General features: G+C 42.1%; 1 protein-coding gene across 2 annotated transcripts in view; it reads right to left on the bottom strand.

Annotated features, from left to right (window-relative positions):
* Window positions 1-2,292: 2,292 nt before the first annotated feature.
* Window positions 2,293-22,136, bottom strand: part of LOC139578867 (storkhead-box protein 2-like) — a 58,905-nt gene continuing 39,061 nt past the window's right edge. For both annotated transcript variants that reach the window (XM_071406977.1, XM_071406978.1), the window contains exons 2-4: window positions 20,610-20,762; window positions 9,244-11,749; window positions 2,293-3,414 (exon numbers count right to left, since the gene is read on the bottom strand). In XM_071406977.1, coding sequence (XP_071263078.1) covers window positions 3,210-3,414; window positions 9,244-11,749; window positions 20,610-20,762 — 2,864 coding nt within the window. In that variant the 3' untranslated portion in view covers window positions 2,293-3,209. The remainder of the gene's footprint in view (window positions 3,415-9,243; window positions 11,750-20,609; window positions 20,763-22,136) is intronic.

Raw genomic sequence — 22,136 nt, 5'->3', positions numbered from 1 at the left:
AAACATAGGTTAAAAATAATTAAAAATACCTTAGTTGTGCTTGATTGAGTTTGCCTGTTGCAAAAGTCCCAAAAGTGCAAACGGCACCCTCCTGGCACACCAGGCAGGCTAATGCAAAACCTCAAAGTATTTGAGAGATTTCAAATGGTATTTGAACCCAGATCTGGTTCTTACTGACTTCAAAGATTTTCAACAATCCAAAAGTATCACTTGTAGATGTTCTCTAGTATAGGCTATTGTAAATTTATTTTCATTGCTAAATGTCTAACTTTGAACGTGGCATTGCATTCCCTTTTTTTATTTTTATAATTTAAATAAAAGGACATACAGTATAATTCTCTCATGAACTTTGGCTAGTATAGCTTATAAGCCATGAAATAAATATATTTAAACAAGTTACCAGCAGTTACACCTTAATGTTTTAGTTAGATAAGATGCCCACTAGACCTTCAGGGCTAATCATCCTAAACTATGTCGGTAACGTTTAAACACTGTGGATTTTCTGATGATTGTTGCTCCCCTCACAACATTTATCTGTAAGCAGTTAGAAACAACTTTTACAAACAACCCTCATTATCTATAACTTTCTAAATGTTGCATCCTGCCTTTGGTGAGCAAGACTATCAATAAATGAGTATAGACTAAGGAAGACTCCTGTCAATCAAATAGACTACCAAAAGGCCAGAAATGATTCCCGCACCATCTCTGATAGCAGACATCATGCTAAAGACACGTTAGGAAAACAAAACTAACTAACTACGGCCTCAGCAACTGGCTTGAATAGCAAGCTAGTTTTGTATGGAGGCTGCGAACAAAATCTATGCTTATATTGATTAATCTACATTATCCATTATTTAATCTTTCCCGTTTTTTCCACTCCGTCTCACTGTATCTAACTTGATAATAATCTAGGATTTCACAGACTCTTTTATCAAGTGTGCTCCCCCCGATCATCCATTGGCCTATAGTTACCAGACATTGATTAGTGATTGACATAGCCTTTGTGATATATGACATTCATGAGCATGTTGGTATGTCACTTGTTTTATAATGAACACCACTGTTTGTGTCATGACAAAGATGGAATCTTCTTGCCTTACAATCATCCCAGCGGGCAAAACTGGTTGTAGTGCCGTCAGGTTCACATTTTGTCATGTCATGGTCATATTTTGTTAGGTCATTAGCTAATGACTGTAAAATAATGTTTTTATATTTGTTTTAACTACCATAAAAAGACGCCTTTACCTCGTTGTATTCAGGTTATGCAGTCTTTCCCAGGCATCTTGATGTTGTTATGAAAAAGGTATCTTTAACTGGTTGTAGTCAGGTTATATGACATAACTTTAATCACATTTCAACCAACATTTTTGCCCACCGGGAGGAGACTGTTGATAACTTCAAAAAAAGAGTTTCAAAGTAAAAGTGAATACAATTGTACAATTGGATGTGTAATTCATTAATTGATCACTATCATGCAAGATTGATAAACTTACTGTGTTTTATGGGCATCATAAATATATCAATTCCTTCAATAATGCACATTGCAATTCTGCATGTGGGAGGTCATTAACTTAACCCCTAATGTAGCTTTGATGCATGGACTTGTTTCAGGACAATTTACAATAAAGTAAAGTCCTTTCAAACCATTGCCTTTAATTGTCAATCGCGCTATAAAGCAGATCTTCAGCGTTACGGATTGAATAGAGCGTTTCATATAGAAATCTTAGCACCTGTACAAGAAAAACAAATTTCCAATACACGATACTTACAGTATTGTGATACAAACAATATTGTGAATAAAGAGGCAAGACTGCAATAACTCTTCACTATTGTCTTGCAAGGTAGCCATCACTAGTCCGCATGCTCTAATATTTGGAGAGATTTTGCAATTTGCAAGACAATTTAGGAGCTGGTCAATTTCATAAAACACTTCATTTCAGGGAAACACCGCAGACATAAGTTGTATAAATGCCTTGATGGCTCTGGCAATGATAGTGATAAACATGTTAAGGGAAATAAGGTGTTTGTCTGTCCTATACCCCTGGGATATATTGTTACAATTTGCACCCGCTGCAACCATTTATTTTATGGTCTATCTATGCACACTCTGGCAAACATGTTGTGAAAAGGCAAACACATCTGAAACAAACATAAAAGTAAAGTCCTGTCAAACCAATTACAACACTCAGCAAGCCACTAATCAGCGAGGCCAACTCCTCACACACCTCCAACAAGATTACAGACAGAGTGTGTGTGCGTGTGTTCAAGAAAATAAATTCTTATGACCTGAGATTATATGTTGAATAAAGATTTTTTTTATTTTTTTTATTTAGTCATAAATACCACAGAAAAGGCACATTAGTGCTTCAGGATGGAAACTTAATAATTCAACTAACAATGTAAAACAACTGTTTTCCCTTACTAAATTGTCATTATTCGTTTTAACGATTTCATTTTGGTCATTTAAATATTTAAAAAAGATTTGAGTATACATTATTGTACTTATGAATAAATGATACTGTATGGATAGAACTACAATAGCCTATTTTGCTTTGCGCTACACAAATCGGAACCTCTGACATTTTGCCTTTCCACCTTCTCATCTCTTATCTCTTCCTTCATTATTTTTAATACTGTGCATCAACATACAAATAAGATAATTCTCCTGATAAATTATTTCTAATTCTTGATAGAAAACATTTAATTGGACATGGATTGGAAATAACATGTAAAAGTATAGATTTTCCCAAATGTGACTCCAATCCTAAATGTATCAACATTTCTCTAATACCAACATTGAGGAATCTGGAAATCCATCCCCCCCAAAAAATCAAAGTTGATATAATCCAAATCAAGATCATTCCTGATCGGCTCTCTTGCAATGGGAGACTAAATTAATCTGGTCAGGATAGTTTTGTTATTTCGTGGTTGTTTGTTTTTTGCAGTGAAGTTTTTGAAGCTGTGGGAACAGTCTCTGGAAGCCATGCCTGTGTGGTTAACAGTCCCAGTAGTAGTTGGATTTTCTGGGGGTTGGGTGAGGGAGGGTGGACATGTGTGTGTGGATGTGTGAGGAGAAAGTGGGGGCACAACGTGACCCAACTTCTGCCTTCTCCACCCCCCCGCCCATTACCCCCAACGGTCCCTACCATAACCTTAATAATCCACCTCCTCCATCTCAGGCCTTGATGTCTGTCTGTCTGTATATCAGGTCAGACGCTGGTGATGGACGCCAGGCAGGTTGAAGACTTCTGCAGTTTCTCAGGCTGTGCGGTACGGGGGGGTTCAGGAATGGCGCGAAAGCTGAACGGCGGACCGTTGCTGGTGGTGCCCATGTGGCCCGGACTCAATGCTGGATTCTGTCGTCTATTGCTCTCCATGATGCTCGACGTGTTGGAAGCCAGGCTTTCACGTGTCCTGCCACGACAGTAAGAGGGAGACACGTCCGTGCAGTAAAGAGAAGGAGAGGAGAGAAAGATAATTAGAGGATGGGGACAACAGAGACTTGCAATAAGTGGGAAGCAAACTAGCCACTGCCACCAACAGCTTTTCATTTTCTAACCAAAAATTGGATTGTGTAGCTCTATGACTTAGTTGAAAGTTACTTTGGGAGGATTTGGGCATGCAATTTACACCATACTAACTTGGGGACATTGTGTTTTGGTTAGAATAATATTAGTGGTTGGGTGCAAAGGCTAGTTTAAATAAACCAAAGCATGGATTGCAGTCTCTCCTTGTCCAAAGACTTCTTTCAAGGTAATGTGTAAAATTGTAATTTGGCTATACCAAACCCCATGTGTCAAACACAAGGCCCGCGGGCCGGATCCGGCCTGTGACACATTTCTATCTGGCCTGGGCAATGATTTGGGTAGTTAATTCATTTTGCCGTGAATGATGCACAGCCAACATGCTGTGCCCCAAAGGCAGTGCATTGCCACACACTTCTCCTCCCAGACCCACACACACACACACCTCCTCCCAGACCCACAGAGACCCACAAGCCAGCCAATGCGCTGTATCATATCATCACTAAACATTTGCAGCATCCCCAATTGTTCTCCTTAATGGCACTGATTGAATCTACTACCGGACCGAAAGTTTAAGCGTGTTGTAGAAACTATGTTATTGCTGTACTACAGAAAGTATTGTCAAAAAGTTGCACACATGAGTATAAATTAGGACACACGCAAGTATGATGAGTCAACAGTTTATGTCAACAGAAATTACAACCTGATACGCTCCCAAATTGTGCTGGTTACAGTTGAAGTCGGAAGTTTACATACACTTAGGTTGGATTCATTAAAACACATTTTTCAACCACTCCACAAATTTCTTGTTAACAAACTATAGTTTTGGCAAGTTGGTTAGGACATCTACTTTGTGCATGACACAAGTCATTTTTCCAACAATTGTTTACAGATTATTTCACTTATAATTCACTGTATCACAATTCCAGTGGGTCTGAAGTTTACATACACTAAGTTCACTGTGCCTTTAAACAGCTTGGAAAATTCCAGAAAATTATGTCATGACTGTAGAAGCTTCTGATGGGCTAATTGACATCATTTGAGCCAATTGGAGGTGTACCTGTGGATGTATTTCAAGGCCTACCTTCAAAATCAGTGCCTCTTTGCTTGACATCATGAGAAATCAAAAGATATCAGACAAAAACTTGTAGACCTCCACAAGTCTGGTTCATCCTTGGGAGCAATTCCCAAACACCTGAAGGTACCACGTTCATCTGTACAATCAATAGTACGCACGTACAACCACCATGGGACCACGAAGCCGTCATAACGCTCAGGAAGGAGACGCGTTCTGTCTCCTAGAGATGAACGTACTTGTGTGAAAAGTGCAAATCAATACCAGAACAACAGCAAAGGACCTTGTGAAGATGCTGGAGGAAACAGGTACAAAAGTATCTATATCCACAGTAAACAAGTTCTATATCGACATAACCTGACAGGCCGCTCAGCAAGGAAGATGCCACTGCTCCAAAACCGCCATAAAAAAAGCCAGACTACAGTTTGCAACTGCACATGGGGACAAAGATCGTACTTTTTTAGGAAATGTCCTCTGGTCTGATGAAACAAAAAAAGAACTGTTTGGCCATAATGACCATCGTTACGTTTGGAGGGAAAAGGGGGAGGCTTGCAAGCCAAAGAACACCATCCCAACCGTGAAGCACGGGGGTGGCAGCATCATGTTGTGGGGGTGCTTTGCTGCAGGAGGGACTGGTGCACTTCACAAAATAGATGGCATCATGAGGAGGGGAATTTATGAGGACATCAGTCACGAAGTTAAAGCTTGGTCGGAAATGGGTCTTCCAAATGGACAATCACCCCAAGCATACTTCCAAGGTTATGGCAAAATGGCTTAAGGACAACAAAGTCAAGGTATTGGAGTGGCCATCACAAATCCCTGGCCTCAATCCCATAGAACATTTGTGGGCAGAACTGAAAAAGCGTGTGCGAGCAAGGAGGCCTACAAACCTGACTCAGTTACACCAGCTCTGTCAGGAGGAATGGGCCAAAATTCACCCAACTTATGGTGGGAAGCTTGTGGAAGGCTATCTGAAACGTTTGACCCAAGTTAAACAATTTCAAGGCAATGCTACCAAATACTAATTGAGTGTATGTAAACTTATGACTGACTGGGAATGTTATGAAAGAAATAAAAGTTGAAATAAATCATTCACTCTATTATTGTTCTGATATTTCACATTCTTAAAATAAAGTGGTGATCTTAACTGACCTAAAACAGGGAATTTTTACTAGGATTAAATGTTAGGAATTGTGAAAAACTGAATTGAAATGTATTTGGCTAAGGTGTATGTAAATTTCCGACTTCAACTGTAAGTGTTTCCCATTTATAGAGTGCAGCGGAGGAAAAGTGCACAGACACATGCCACATCCTAGTCTACTAAAATGTTGCAGTCTGGCTTCGGTTTTTATAGCTTGACAATGAATAACCAAAAATCGAAACCTGTAACAAAACACCATACAAAGGGTAAACGTAGGCCTATTACAGCAACATTTGAGCAGTAGCCTAGGCTGGCTACTCAACTACAATACATTTCCAGGGCACCATACAGCAGTGGTGTGAAGTACTTAAGTAAAAATACTTTAAAGTCCTACTTAAAGTCGTTTTTTGGGGTATCTGCACTTTACTTTACTATTTAGATTTTTGGCAACTTTTACTTTTACTTCACTACATTCCGAAAGAAAATAATGTACTTTTTAGTCCATACATTTTCCCTGACACCCAAAAGTATTTGTTACATTTAGACAGATTTTTATTCCTTTGCTTCTATTGGTATGTAATTGACATTTAGTGGTAGTTGCAGGTGGAAATGCAACTACCACTAAATGTCAATTACATACAAATAGAAGCAAAGGAATAAAAATCAACAAGAGTAAAACATACCTTTTTAAATGCTGCTCAACACTGCTAGTTAGCATTTGTACCGCTAATTAGCATTTTCACCAAAACTAATAGGTTCGGCTTAATTACGATTAGTTCGTGTTCACAAGGTTGACAACAATAGCAAAAAAAACATCTAAACATCCTTGCAACTGAAGTTTTTGGGTTTATGACAAAGTAAGAAACACTACTAAGCCATTTTATGCGTCCTTCAAAAAAACATTACTAAATCGAATATAGCTAAAATGTTACATATACAGTGCTATCATAAAGTATTAACACCCCTTGACTTTGTCCACATTTTGTTGTGTCACAAAGTGGGATTATAATGGATTTAATTGTCATTTTTTGTCAACGATCTATACCAAATACTCTAATGTCAAAGTGAAAGAAAAATTCTGACACTTGTAAAAGATTCATGAAAGACAAAACAGTAACATACATGTTAGAATCACCTTTGGCAGCAATTACAGTTGTGAGTCATTCTGGGTTAGTCTCTACGAGCTTCGAATACCTGGATTGCGCAACATTTGGCCACTATTACTTTCAAAATTCTTCAGGCTCTGTCAAATTGATCATTACTATTCAACCATTTTTAGGTCTTGCCATAGATTCTCAAGCAGATCTAAGTCAAAACTGTAACTCGGCCACTCAGGAACATTCACTGTCTTCTTGGTAAGAAACTCCAGTGTAAATTTGGCCTTGTATTTTAGGTTATTGTCCTGCTGAAAGTGAATTAATCTCCCAGTGTCTGGTGGAAAGCAGACTGAGCCAGGATTTCCTCTAGGATTTTGAATGTGATTAGTGGCATTCCATTTCTTTTTATCCTGAAAAACTCCCCCAGTCCTTAACAATTACAAGCATACCCATAACATGATGCCACCACTATACTTGAAAATATGGAGAGTGGTACTCAGTAATGTGTTGTATTGGATTTCCCCCAAACATAACACTTTGTATTCAGGACAAACATTTAATTGCTTTGCCACATTGTTTGCAATATAACATTAGTGCCTTATTGCAAACAGCGGATGCATATATTGGAATATTTTTTATTCTGTACAGGCTTCCTTCTTTTGACTCTGTCAATTAGGTTAGTATTGTGGACTAACTACAATATTGTTGTTCCATCGTCAGTTTCTCCTATCACAGCCATTAAACTCTAACTGTTTTAAAGTCACCATTGGCCTCATGATGAAATACCTGAGCGGTTTCCTTCCTCTCCAGCAACTGAGTTTGGAAGGTCACCTGTATCTTTGTAGTGACTGGGTGTATTGATAAACCATCCAAAGTGTAAGGGATATTCAATGTCTTATTTTTTTACCCATCTTTGCGTGCCCTTCTTTGCGAGGCATTGGCAGACCTCCCTGGTCTTTCTGGTTGAATCTGTGTTTGAAATTCAGGGTCCTTACAGATAATTGTATGTGTGGGGTACATACTGTACATGAGGTAGTCATCCAAAAATCATAACTTATTTTGTGACTTAAGCAAATTTTTACTCCTGAACTTATTTTGGTTTGCCATACCAAAGGGGTTGAATACTTATTGACTCAAGACATTTCAGCTTTTATTTTTTTAAACTAATTTGTAAAAATGTCGAAAAACAATTCCACTTTGACATTATGGTGTATTGTGTGTAGGCCAGTGACAAAGAAAATCTTAATTTTTACGTGTCTCTGTGTGCTAGCGAGATACCTATAGACCTCCAGTCATTGTGCTAACGCTAGTTAGCTTACTTCATACTAAACATGGTATCCACGAGTTCATCTGACTCCAGGGAAGTAGATAAAGGACCTCATTGGCAAAATCTCGAAGTATCACTTTAATACCATTCTAAAGACAGCTGCTCTAAGCAAGTGTGTGTGGTAACATGATGCATGGATAGGATGGCCAAGCCTCTGGCATGCTACTACTGTGTACATTGCTTGGAATGGGAATGTCTGTTCTACTAATGCTAATACGCTTGGAAAGCGGACACATCTCAAACATCAAAATAAAACCTTAGTGGAGCCACCTTATCCCTTTGGAAGGCAGCATTACGTTTGCTAGAAAATAGCGGTACCCTACCTGGCTAACTGTAAGTAAGTGAAATGTTTTGCCCCACAAGTAGCGAAGATAGTTAGCTAACGACCTTAAGTTCTTTACAGTTAGTTAGCAACTGCTCCTACACTGTTTTGCTAGATAGGCCATCATTGTAAATAATAATTTGTTCTTAACTGACTTGTCTTAAAGGTTAAATACATCTTTTTTTTGTAAGATACCGTAACAATGTTGTGCCAAAAACATACATATTTATTTGGACAGTGATGCTAAAATGTAATTTGTTTCTATCCTCCAGCATTTTGGATTTGAGATCAACAAACTGCAAATGCATCCAATACGTTAGTAGAGTTGCAAGCTTAATGTAGTTATTGCATGCTAGGAATATGGGACCAAATACTAAACTTTTGACTAAATTGAATATAAATGAATTTGTCCAAATGACACCTTCAAATGAATGGACTAGATATATAAAGTGCATTCATTATCTAAACAGTAAAACAGGCATGAAAATACCCTCATATAATAGGTGACATTTTGTACTGTTGCTACATACTGTATAAAATATTTTATCCCAAATCCAAAATGCTGGTGTAAAGAGACAAATTAAAATATTTAGTGTCACTGTGCAAATACATACGTAGTGGAGTGTACAAAACATACCTCCAAAAGTTGTCTCCAGTTGTGTTACATTTTACAGATTGTGATGATATCCACTTTCTATGTGTATTCTTTGGTCATAACCCTCTGGTTGCTGTAGTAGACAGACTGGGTTCAGCTTACCTTGGGGAGTTGAATCCACTGTCTACAGTCACGCTGCTGCTGTCCATGCTATCCAGACGTGCTGAATGCGCTGACTTCTGGCTGCTACTGTTATCTGTCTCCTTGGGGCTGAGCAGCGTGAGGTTAGTCTCAAACTTGCACTGCAGATCATGCTCCTTCTCCCGCTCCAGAAGCCACTGCATGGTTCCAACTCCACCCCCACCCTCCCCGTGACATTTGCCCTCTGCCACCACTAACTCCTTCCGCGAGGTGTCCTCCGCCACCACCTCCTCGTCATCATCCGACACATTGTAGTAGTCAAAGGCGGCCTCGGAGGCTGACGGGACCGCTGGCTCGGAGCCCTGGGCGACCAGGGCGGAAGCGGGGGAAGCTGCTGAATTCGAAGGCTGCTGGGCCTCTAGATTGTCAAGGACCTCGGCTGATTTGATGTGTGGGGTCTTTCGCAGGGTGCCCGACTTGGTGTAGGTGCCCTCCACGTAGCCTGCAGTCAATGTGTTGTGTGGAGGCTTGAACAAAGTGTCCTTGCTGAAGATCTCCTTCCTCTTGTCTACCCCGCCACCACCGCCTCCCCCTCCAGGGTCTACGTTGTGTTGGTGTTGTGTCAAACGTCCGTTAGTCATGGGCTCTGGGGTCTGGCTTGGTGTTGATCGGTTTGAGCCGTTTTGCCCCTTTGCCAAAGAGTCCTCTTTGTATTCCATCGTGAGGGGAGAGGTAAGGTGAGGGGTGTGGCGATCGACTGGAGTGCCCTTCCGGATTCCCTCAGACGAGGTTAACGTGTCGTGGTCTGCTTTTGACAGAGGTGAAGGGGCGGTAAGGATTGTTTCGTTTGACGTATTGCACTGGAAGTAGTCGTCCGCCGAGGACTTGGGCGAGAGTCCCTTCAGATCACTGTAGGCCGGCAAGCTGTCTCTGCTCTTATTCCTTTCCAGTGGGCTTCGGATCCTAGACTCGTCCAAGCTCCCCTTCCCTAAGCTCCCCTTCCCTAAGCTCCCCTTCCCTAAGCTCCCCTTCCCTAAGCTCCCCTTCCCTAAGCTCCCCTTCCCTAAGCTCCCCTTCCCCACATCAGGCACACACATTTCAGAATTGAACTTAGCAGCCGAGAACATGATCCTTGAGTAGTGGGACGACTTCTGGGAGGCCCGCAAAGTCCCATCGTCTGTGTAGTAACGACTCCGTTCGTCTGGACTCCGCTCATAGTCCTCTGACATCCCCAAAGAGGAGGGGCCCATTCCGTCCAGAGGGCTCAAAGCGTTATCCATAGAGCGGGACCTTTCCTTAGCCTGGTCGGGCAGCTCGTCACGCGACTTCCTTCCTTCTTGAGTGTGACTGTGGCTTCGGTGCACTCTCCCGCTGGACGTCCCACGCGAGGGCTCGGGGAAAGGCATCTCTGTCCTCCTTTTCGCCAACTCCCCGGACACGTCCCACTCCGGGGTGATGGGGAAGTGGGACTCTGTGATGTTGGGGTTGCTGTGGACTATGTAAGTCCCACCACTTCTTTTGCGCTCCAAGGTGTACATGGCCTCACGCGGGGAGCGCACCAGCGAGTGGCTGAAGAAGCGGCTGTAATCCCTGTCCATCATGGCCATGTCCAGGTTGGAACTCTCGGAAGGGTCGCCCCGGGAGGCGCGCGTCTTGCTGTGTGAACGGGACTTGCCGTGCAGCACCCGACGGTGACCACGACTCCTCCGGCTGCGTGCACTGTGCTCAGCCGAGCTGCCTGCTTTTCTCCTCTGGGCACGCTCCTCCTCCAGCCTCTTCATCACGGCCGTGTGGCGCGCCACATTCTCCACCGTCAGGTCCGGGTTGATCCGCCGGATGATCTCCATCTCCACAGTGCGGGGGATGGTGATGGCAGGCGCGTCTTCATCGCGGAGGGGCCATTCCTCGGGGGGGAACTGGGCCGAGAATGTGGCCAGCTGCCTCAGCTTGTCCTTCTTGAAGCTCAACCTGAACAGCTTCAGCCCAAACTTCTTTGACTGCTTCTCGGCACTGCTGCCGCCACCACTGCCCTCCTTTTTTTTGGTCAGTGTGTCGGTCTTGTAGGGGAAGGGGGCATTACTCTTGCTCTTGTCCGTCAGAGGATCTTGCAACTGTGACGTCGGCATCTGAACGGGAGCCAGAGGGGGCTGAGGGTAGGAGGGGGGGTCTCCCCGAGGCTCCTTGGGAGACTTCCTCTGGTAAGTGGGGGCTTGAGGGATGGGCGTATCATCGCGGTACGTGTTGTAGGAGTCCCCGTGGTTCTTCTGGTTGGGCCTCTCCCTCACGCAGCCCGGGGTGGAGGGCGTGATGGTGCCCGACTGTGGGGAGGTACACTGCTGCTGCTGTTGTTGTTGCTGCCGGTCATCCAGGTGGTACCACTTGCTGTTGGATCGGATGAGGTTGGGGGTGATAAAGTAGGTCTGGGGAGTGACAATGAAGTAGCCCTCAGGTGTTGGGTAGATTTTCCTCTCTCGCACCAGCATGTTTAGGGTGTGTCGCAGAATCTCCGAGCTCGGTGTTGGGACACCTGAGGGAAACACAGACGGGGGAAAGACAACAGTTTTACATTCAGCAGTTCAAAACCAGAGTTCTAGAACTTACATTTTAAGAGTGAAGTATTTTTAGGTGGGACTTGCAAAGCAAAAGTCCCAACTTTAAATCTTCGTCATACTTCTGACTTTTTATTATTATTATTTAGGTCGCTACTCCTCTTACACCGTTTAAGCTAGAAATGCCGTTCAAACTTTAAAATGAGTAGACTGGTCAGGACCAGTGTGCTTACCTACAACTTCTTGATATCTTTTATACTTTAAGTCCTCCAACTACTTTCATGGCATTTCCGCATAATTCTAAAGGCCCCATTGTGACATCATCACTTCCAACATTCCATTCACTGTAAATGCAACAATTAAATTTTTGAAACACATCCTCTATTTTGACCACTTGGCCAACAACTTAGACAACAAGTTAGAGGGTATGACTTCGTCTACTTCCCTGCTATTCAAATCTGAAAGCGGATAAGGAATAGCTTCTACCAATCAATAGATAGGTTGATGGGTTACAGCTCTCTCTCTTTATAGATGCAGTTGATGGGTTACAGCTCTCTCTCTTTATAGATGCAGTAAGTAATGTGAAAAGCTAGCAGATTCATTGCTTACCAACAACAGCTGCAAATTCCAATAACAATACATAGCATTTTAAAGTTCACTTTCCTTGCTTTGTCTAACACTATCATGAATCTAGCAAATACGTTTTGTGGGTCAGAGTGCAGTATTTACTTACTTTCAAAGCACAAATGTTTGTTCGCATGTTTCTCATACTGGCTTAAGCCAAGGCAACTGTTGCCTAGCAAAAACTGCCTTGGACAACAATTGCCAAGTTCACTCTAGATATTTCACCCGATCACTTCTCATTGCACTTCTTTCAGTTTTCAAACACAACAATTGTAGTTTAGACACTGAACACAACTACTGACCACAACCACACAACTATTGACCACAACCACACAACTATTGCCAAAACCACACAACTATTGCCAAAACCACACAACTACTTACCACAGCTGCTGACCACTACTGGCGACGACCACACAACTACTGACCAAAACTACTGACTGCAACCAACTACTACCCACAACCACAACTGACCACAACCACTACATACCACAACAACACAGCTACAGACCACGACTAATGCCCACAACCACTGATCTCAACTAATAACCATAACTACTGACCACAACTCCTGACCACGACTAATGCCCACAACCACTGATCTCAACTAATACCACAACTACTGACCACACAATGACTGACCACAACCACAAAACGACTGACCTGAAACCACAAAACGACTGACCACAACCACAAAGCGACTGACCACAACCACAAAACGACTGGCCACAACTACTGACCACAACCACAGAAAATAACTACTGACCACAACCACAAAACGAATTACCACAACTAATGCCCACAACTACTGACCACAACACAACTACAGACCATAACTCCTGACCACACAAATACTGACCACAACCACACAACTACTGAATACACAACTACTTACAAAACCACTGACCATTACTGACCACAACCACACAACTACTGACCTAAACGAATGACTACAACCACACAACTACTGACCACAACCACACAATTACTGACCACAACCACACAACGACTGACCAGAACTACTGACCACACAATTACTGAACCACACAACTAATGACCACAACCACAAAACGACTGACAACAACCACTGACCATAACTACTGAACACAACCACACAACTACTGACCAGAACTAATGAATCACACAACTATTTAACAAAACTACTGAACAAAACTGCTGACCACAACACACCACCTCTGACCACAACTATGGACCACAACAACAACTACTGACTCAACTGCTGACCACAACCACACAACTACAGAACACCACAACTACTTACCAAATCTACAGACCACACAACTATTGACCACAACTACTGACCATAACCACACAACTATTGACCACAACGACTGACCATAACAACACAACTACTGACCATAACCACACAACTACTGACCACAACTACTGACCATAACCACACAACTACTGACCAAATCTACAGACCGCACAACTATTGACCACAACCACACAACTAGACCAATCACACAACTACTGACCAAAACTGCTGACCACAACCACACAACCAATGCCCACAACTATTGACCACAACACAACTACAGACTATAACTCCTAACCACACAACTACTGAACCACACAGCTACTGACCACAACCACAAAACTACTGAATACACGGCTACTTACCAAACCACTGGCCATAACTACTGACCACAACTACTGACCACAACCCCACAACTACTGACCTAAACTACTGACCACAACCACACAATTACTGAACCACAACCACAAAACTACTGACCACAACTACTGGCCACAACCCCACAACAACTTACCAAACCACTGACCAAAACTACTGACCACAACCCCACAACTACTGACCTAAACTAATGAACAAAACCACATACTACTGACCACACAACTAATGAACACAACCACAAAACTACTGACCACAACCACATGACTACTGAATATACAGCTACTTACCAAACTACTGACCAAAACTACTGACCACAACCACTGATCACAAAACAACTGAACCACACAACTGCTAACCACAGCCACACAACTACTGACCACATGTAGACCACATCTATACTGTAGGGCCCAAAGATCCTGCAACACAACTACTGACCACAACTACAGACCTACTGACCACAACTACCAGTCTGGTCTGCACTTCCTCTGACCCCAGCTCTGGTCCTGGGCATAGCTAGCTAGCTCTGGTTCTCACTACCTCTGGTCTAGCTCTGATCTCCACTATAAAATATAACTACTTGAAGGAGAACACATTAGCATATAATACAATTATTGTTGTTGGGTAACTCTTGAACCGTTCAAGCTAGAGACACAAACCCAATGTTCAGTGCTAGAGGCATCACTACAGACCCTGGTTTAATTTCCGGCTGTATCACAACCGGCCGTGATTGGGAGTCCCATAGGGCGGCGCACAATTGGCCCAGCATCGTCTGGGTTAGGGTTTGGCCGGTGTAGGCTGTCATTGTAAATAAGAATTTGTTCTTAACTGACTTGCCTAGTTAAATAAAAGGTACAAATATAAAAAATACTATTGCAGATACTACCACCATCTTTCACATGTTCAGGCTATCCAAATTTCAAATTCTTTGAAATATTTATCAACTATAACTATATACATTTGCATACATTTATATAAAATAACTCACACCAAACCAACATTCATATGTTCAGGCTATTCTATCTTTTCATATACCTACTTTTTCCAACTATAATCAGTCACGATCATTACTACTGCAGACACTACCACTACTATAACATATTTCAAAACCATACATACTTTAAAACAAGCTAGCACCACACTTTCTTCAGGAAATGTACTTTTAGCCTAAAGCTAGCTATCAGTAGGTCTATATACAGTAAATTCAGAAAGTATTCAGACCCCTTGACTTTTTCCAAATTTTGTTACTTTATAGCCTTATTCTAAAATGTATTAAATGTTTTCTCATCAATCGACACACAATATCCCATAATTACAAAGCAAAAACAGGTTGACATTTTTGCAAATGTACAATGTAAAAAACATACCTATTTACATAAGTATTCAGACCCTTTGCTATGAGACTTGAAATTGAGCTCAGGTGCACCCTGTTTCCGTTGATCATCCTTGAGATGTTTCTAGAACTTGATTGGAGTCCATCTGTGGTAAATGCAATTGATTGGACATGATTTGGAAAGGCACACACCTGTCTATATAAGGTCCCACGGTTGACAGTGCATGTCAGAGCAAAAACCAAGCCATGGGGTTGAAGGAATCATCCGTAGAGCCCCACGAAACAGGATTGTGTCGAGGAATACATCTGGGAAAGTGTCCCAAAAAATGTCTGCATCATTGAAGGTCCCCAATAACACAGTGGCTCCATCATTCTTAAATGGAAGAAGTTTGGAACCACCAAGACTCTTCCTAGAGCTGGCTGCCAAACTGAGCAATCGGGGGAGAAGGGCATTGGTCAGGGAGGTGACCAAGAACCCGATGGTCACTCTGACAGTGCTCCAGTGTTCCTCTGTGGAGATGGGAGAACCTTCCAGAAGGACAACCATCTGCAGCACTCCACCAATCAGGCCTTTATGGTAGAGTGGCCAGACGGAAGCCACTCCTCAGTAAAAGACACATGACAGCCTGCTTGGAGTTTTCCAAAAGGCACCTAAAGGACTTTCAGACTATGAGAATCTAGATTCTCTGGTCTGATGAAACGAAGATTGAACTCCTTGGCCTGAATGCCAAGCGTCACACCTGGAGGAAACCTGGCATCAGATGGTGGCAGCATCATGCTGTGAGGATGTTTTTCAGCGGCAGGGACTGGGAGACTAGTCAGGATCGAAGGAAAGATAAAAAGAGCAAAGTAAAGAGAGATCCTTGATGAAAACCTGCTCCAGAGCGCTCAGGACCTCAGACTGGGTACAACAGGACAACGATCCGAAGCAAACAGTCAAGACAACACAGGAGTGGCTTCGGGACAAGTCTCTGAATGTCCTTGAGTGGCCCATCCAGAGCCCGGACATGAACCCGATCAAACATCTCTGGAGAGACCTGAAAATAGCTGTGCAGCGACCCTCCCCATCCAACCTGACAGACCTTGAGAGGATCTGAAAAGAAGAATTGGACAAACTCCCCAAATAGAGGTGTTCCAAGCTTGTAGCATCATACCTGCAATCGCTGCCAAAGGTGCTTCAACAAAGTACTAAGTAAAAGGTCTGAATACTTATCTAAATGTGACATTTCCATTTTTTTTTTACATTTGCAAACATTTATTATTTGCTTTTTCAGTATGGGTTATTGTGTGTAGATTGATGTGGGGGAAAAACAACTTAATCCATTTTAGAATAAGTCAAGAGGTCTGAAAACTTTTCTGAATGCACTGTATTCTACATAATTCCTAAAATATTTTTTAAAGAGCTATCATCACTAGAGCTGTCATATTTCTCTACCCAAATAATAGCCTACAACTTTCTAATCATTACATCGTCATTCAACTCAAATCATTCACACTGAAAGTTTTACTAATGTAAATCGTGTCTCTATTTACCTGAAACACACAGCATGATTGATTCAGAGTTGCTTTGCTTTCCTAAGAGTGTTGTCCACATGATCCTGCTTTTTATTCCCATCTTCTGACAGAAGATCGCTTTGTCCTATGTCTTTCTTATTTTACCCTGCTGGTCATCTATGAACACTTGAACATCTTGAAGAACAATCTGGCCTTAATGGCCATGTACTCTTATAATCCCCACCCGGCACAGCCAGAAGAGGACTGGCCACCCCTCAGAGCCTGGTTCCTCACTAGGTTTCTTCCTAGGTTCCTGCCTTTCTTCTACATCTGAATTGCTTGTTTAGGGTTTTAGGCTGGGTTTCTGTATAAGCACTTTGTGAAATCTGCTGACGTAAAAAGGGCTATATAAATAAATGTGATTGACTTATTCTTTTAGTTTTCACATGCAACAACTGTAGTTTAGACATTTTCTGATCTAAATGCCCCACAATCCAACTTAATATGATTGATATAAACTCAGCAAAAAAAGAAAACTGTCCCCTTTTCAGGACCCTGTCTTTAAAAGATCATTCGTAAAAATCCAAATAACTTCACAGATCTTCATTGTAAAGGGTTTAAACACTGTTTCCCATGCTTGTTCAATGAACCATAAACAATTAATGAACATGCACCTGTGGAATGGTCGTTAAGACACTAACAGCTTACAGACGGTAGGCAATTAAGGTCACAGTTATGAAAACTTAGAACACTAAAGAGGTCTTTCTACTGACTCTGAAAAACACCAAAAGAAAGATGCCCAGGGTCCCTGCTTATCTGCGTGAACATGCCTTATGCACGAGGACTGAGGCATGAGGACTGCAGATGTGACAATCCCTCCATCAGTGCTCAGACTGTCCACAATAGGCTGAGAGAGGCTGGACTGAGGGCTTGTAGGCCTGTTGTAAGGCAGGTCCTCACCAGACATCACCGGAAACAACGTCGCTTATGGGCACAAACAGGACTGGCAAAAAGTGCTCTTCACTGACGAGTCTCGATTTTGTCTCACCAGGGGTGATGATGGGATTTGCGTTTATCGTCGAAGGAATGAGCGTTACACTGAGGCCTCTAGAGCGGGATCAATTTGGAGGTGGAGGGTCCGTCATGGTCTGGGGCGGTATGTCACAGCATCATCGGACTGAGCTTGTCGTCATTGTTGGCAATCTCAACGCTGTGCGTTACAGAGAAGACATCCTCCTCCCTCATGTGGTACCCTTCCTGCAGGCTCATCCTGACAAGACCCTCCAGCATGAGAATGCCACCAGCCATACTGCTCGTTCTATGCGTGATTTCCTGCAAGACAGGAATGTCAGTGTTCTGCCATGGCCAGCGAAGAGCCCAGATCTCAATCCCATTGAGCACGTCTGGGACCTGTTCGATCGGAGGGTGAGGGTTAGGGCTATTCCCCCCAGAAATGTCTGGGAACTTGCAGGTGCCTTGGTGGAAGAGTGGGGTAACATCTCACAGCAAGAATTGGCAAATCTGGTGCAGCCCATGAGAAGGAGATGCACTGCAGTACTTAATGCAGCTGGTGGCCACACCAGATACTGACTGTTACTTTAGATTCTGACTGTTACTTTGACTCCCCCCCCTTTGTTCAGGGACACATTATTCCATTTCTGTTAGTCACATGTCTGTGGAACTTGTTCAGTTTATGTCTCAGTTGTTGAATCTTGTGTAAATATTTGTATGAACATAACATGTTAAGTTTGCTGAAAATAAACACAGTTGACAGTGAGAGAACGTTTCTTTTTTTGCTGCGTTTAGTAGTCTGTATCTAACTGCTTTGCTTTAAATAATAAAGTTAAACTTTTAAACTTCTATCACAAAAATACTTTAAGAGTTAAAGCAAGTCCTACCAATTGTACTTCATGTACCAAAAGCATCTAGTTAATCCTATATAAACATTACAATTCTGTGAATGAATTCAAGGTTAAATTCTCACTTTTTTTCACTATCCAAAATGTAATCTATCCCTGCCAAGGTTAAACATCTTCCATACATTTTCACAAAAGTCCATAATCAGCAAGAACAGTTTTAAGATTCTACGGTAGCTTTATTTCTAGTACTTATTATAGTATTTCAATCCTACAGATGGAAACGGTTGCATAGCACTAATGAACTGAGCCTTGCCTTTATGAGAGGCAATTCCTCTCAGTAAACTGAGTCAGTCAATAAATCTGTAAATAAGATAGGACACAACTCTACCGCAAATTATATAACCATTTATAATTTTTTGAAATAGATTCATCAGATTCATGAATCTGCCTCAGAATAACAGTTCATATTTGAATGCAGTTAGTGTTGCGTCCTTCTCCATTATGACTATCGCCTCCCCAATAACTGGTGTCATACAGACTAGAGCCGCCAGACCGAGACAGAGCCAAAGGTTAGGCTACTCTGTATCCCTCCTCCATCCACCCCATGTCCTTAGCTAACCCTACAATCACAAAAGTAGGCCCCCTGGATAAATCTGTACATAAGCGTTTACTAGTAAGAGTTTACTGTTGCATGACATTACATCACACTTTGTTAATTGCCATATCAACATGACGCAATTAGAGACTAAACTCAGTTTTAAGACATCTGCGTGGAGGGAAGTGATGCTGAATTTAAAAGAAAGTTCACCTACCTGGAAAGGAGCCATGTGGAAAGTGACAGGGTAGTCTTATGTAAGCCCAGTACAGAAAAGAAACGAAAGGCTACATTGAACAAAACATTTACTCCAATTACACTGAACCAAAATATAAAGGCAACATCTAAAGCTTAGTCCCATGTTGCATGACCTGAAATAAAAGGTCCCAGAAATGTTCCATATGCACAAAATTATATATATTATATGTAATATTTCTTCAAATGTTATATTTCTTCAAATGTTGTGCACAAATTCGTTTATGTGCCTGTTAGTGAGAATTTATCCTCTGCCAAGATAATCCTGACAGGTGTGGCATATCAAGAAGCTGATTAAACAATATGATCATTACAGAGGTGCACCTTGTGCGGGGAACAATGAAAGGCCACTCTAAAATGTGCAGTTTTGTCACACAACGCCACAGATCTCTCAAGCTTTGAGACTTCCATGCCGTCCCTAGGAGGGGTGCGTCTCACTTGAGTGGGTTGAGTCGCTGTCGTGGTCTTCCTGTCTGGGTTGGCGCCCCCCCCTTGGGTTGTGCCGTGGCGGAGATCTTTGTGGAATATACTCTGCCTTGTCCCAGGATGGTAAGTTGATTGATGGATGAATATCTCTCTCTCTCTCTCTCTCTCTCTCTCTCTCTCTCTCTCTCTCTCTCTCTCTCTCTCTCTCTCTCTCTCTCTCTCTCTCTCTCTCTCTCTCTCTCTCTCTCTCTCTCTCTCTCTCTCTCTCTCTCTCTCTCTCTCTCTCTCTCTCTCTCTCTCTCTCTCTCTCTCTCTCTCTCTCTCTCTCTCTCTCTCTCTCTCTCTCTCTCTCTCTCTCTCTCTCTCTCTCGTGTGTTTAGGGGGTTACAGGGGTTGTGTTAATTAGGGCACGCAACAGGAAGTGTTTAAAAATGTTTCTAACGAACACAGTCTTGGGGTGTATTATAGGCCAACTGTATAGAGTGAAGAAGTTGCCCTTAGACATTGTTCTTGGGTTAGTTTTGCATTTCTCCCACTGACTGCAGATACCCACAGTCATTGAGCTAATGCTAGAAATTTCCCCATGTAGCTACTGTACCTGGGAAGCATGTGGCGAGGTGTTCCATCAGGGCTTCCTGGTTGACGGGCTTGCGAGCAGAGTTCATGGCTGAGATAGCCAGACACAGGATCTCCCCCAGTGGGATGAACTGGGACTGGCTGATAGGAGACATACTGATGGGAGACACATCACCTGCAGTAGGGAGAAATAGACAACAGTCAGCGAATGAACTGTAGGAGAGAAGAGAAGAACCTGGGCCCATATCTATCAAGAGTCTCAGAGTAGGAGTGCTGATCTGTCACCTGATGACAGAGTCTCCTCCCAGAACTAATACTGCTCCATATGGTCATTTTCAAGTCATGTCAATTAAGTGTTTTATTTCTAATTTTTTGGGGCCCATCCACCCCCATAAACATTGTTTCAACAGCTTTTTCTTTTGTTGTTACATGTACATTCTACATACATGGCACTTTTTAAAATTTTCTTTTTTACAGTAGTTACATAGCAACAACAAAGTAATTTGATATTTTGATATAATAGTTATGACTAGATGTAATGTATAACATGAGCTTTTAAACCCACCCCACTCTCAGTCCATCCCACCCATCTAAACCGCTATCCCACCCCGTAAACCGCCCTTTAATGATTTCCATGTGCCATATATTTTTCAACTGTGCTGTGATGTTTCACATAAATTCTGAACCTGTCTAATCACATAGTATTTACAGATTGTAAGTTAAAACCTGTCTGGCTCCGGGGTTTCGCTAGCGGAACTCCTCCCACATTCCACTGAAAAGGCAGAGCGCGAAATTCCAATTTTTTTTTTTAGAAATATTTAACTTTCACACATTAACAAGTCCAATACAGCAAATGAAAGATACACATCTTGTGAATCCAGCCAACATGTCCGATTTTTTAAATGTTTTACAGCGAAAACACCACGTATATTTATGTTAGCCCCCCACCAAATACAAAAAAGGACAGACATTTTTCACAGCACAGGTAGCATGCACAAAACCAACATAACTAACCAAGATCCAACCAAACTAACCAAGAAACAACTTCATCAGATGACAGTCCTATAACATGTTACACAATAAATCTATGTTTTGTTCGAAAAATGTGCATATTTGAGGTATAAATCAGTTTTACATTGCAGCTACCATCACAGCTACCGTCAAAAATAGCACCGAAGCAGCCAGAGTAATTATAGAGACCAACGTGAAATACCTAAATACTCGTCATAAAACATTTCTGAAAAATCGATGGTGTACAGCAAATTAAAGACAAACATCTTGTGAATCCAGCCAATATTTCCGATTTTTTAAGTGTTTTACAGCTAAAACACAATATAGCATTATATTAGCTTACTACAATAGCCTACCACACTACCGCATTCATTCATCAAGGCACGTTAGCGATAGCAATAGGCACGTTAGCGATAGCGAATAAACCAGCAAAAGATATTAATTTTCACTAACCTTCATAAACCTTCATCAGATGACAGTCCTATAACATCAGGTTATACATACACTTATGTTTTGTTCGAAAATGTGCATATTTAGA

The sequence above is a fragment of the Salvelinus alpinus genome, chromosome 6 (genome assembly GCF_045679555.1).
Source record: "Salvelinus alpinus chromosome 6, SLU_Salpinus.1, whole genome shotgun sequence".
NCBI classification, from domain to species: Eukaryota; Metazoa; Chordata; class Actinopteri; order Salmoniformes; family Salmonidae; genus Salvelinus; species Salvelinus alpinus.
This window is presented reverse-complemented; position numbering and strand designations above follow the sequence as displayed.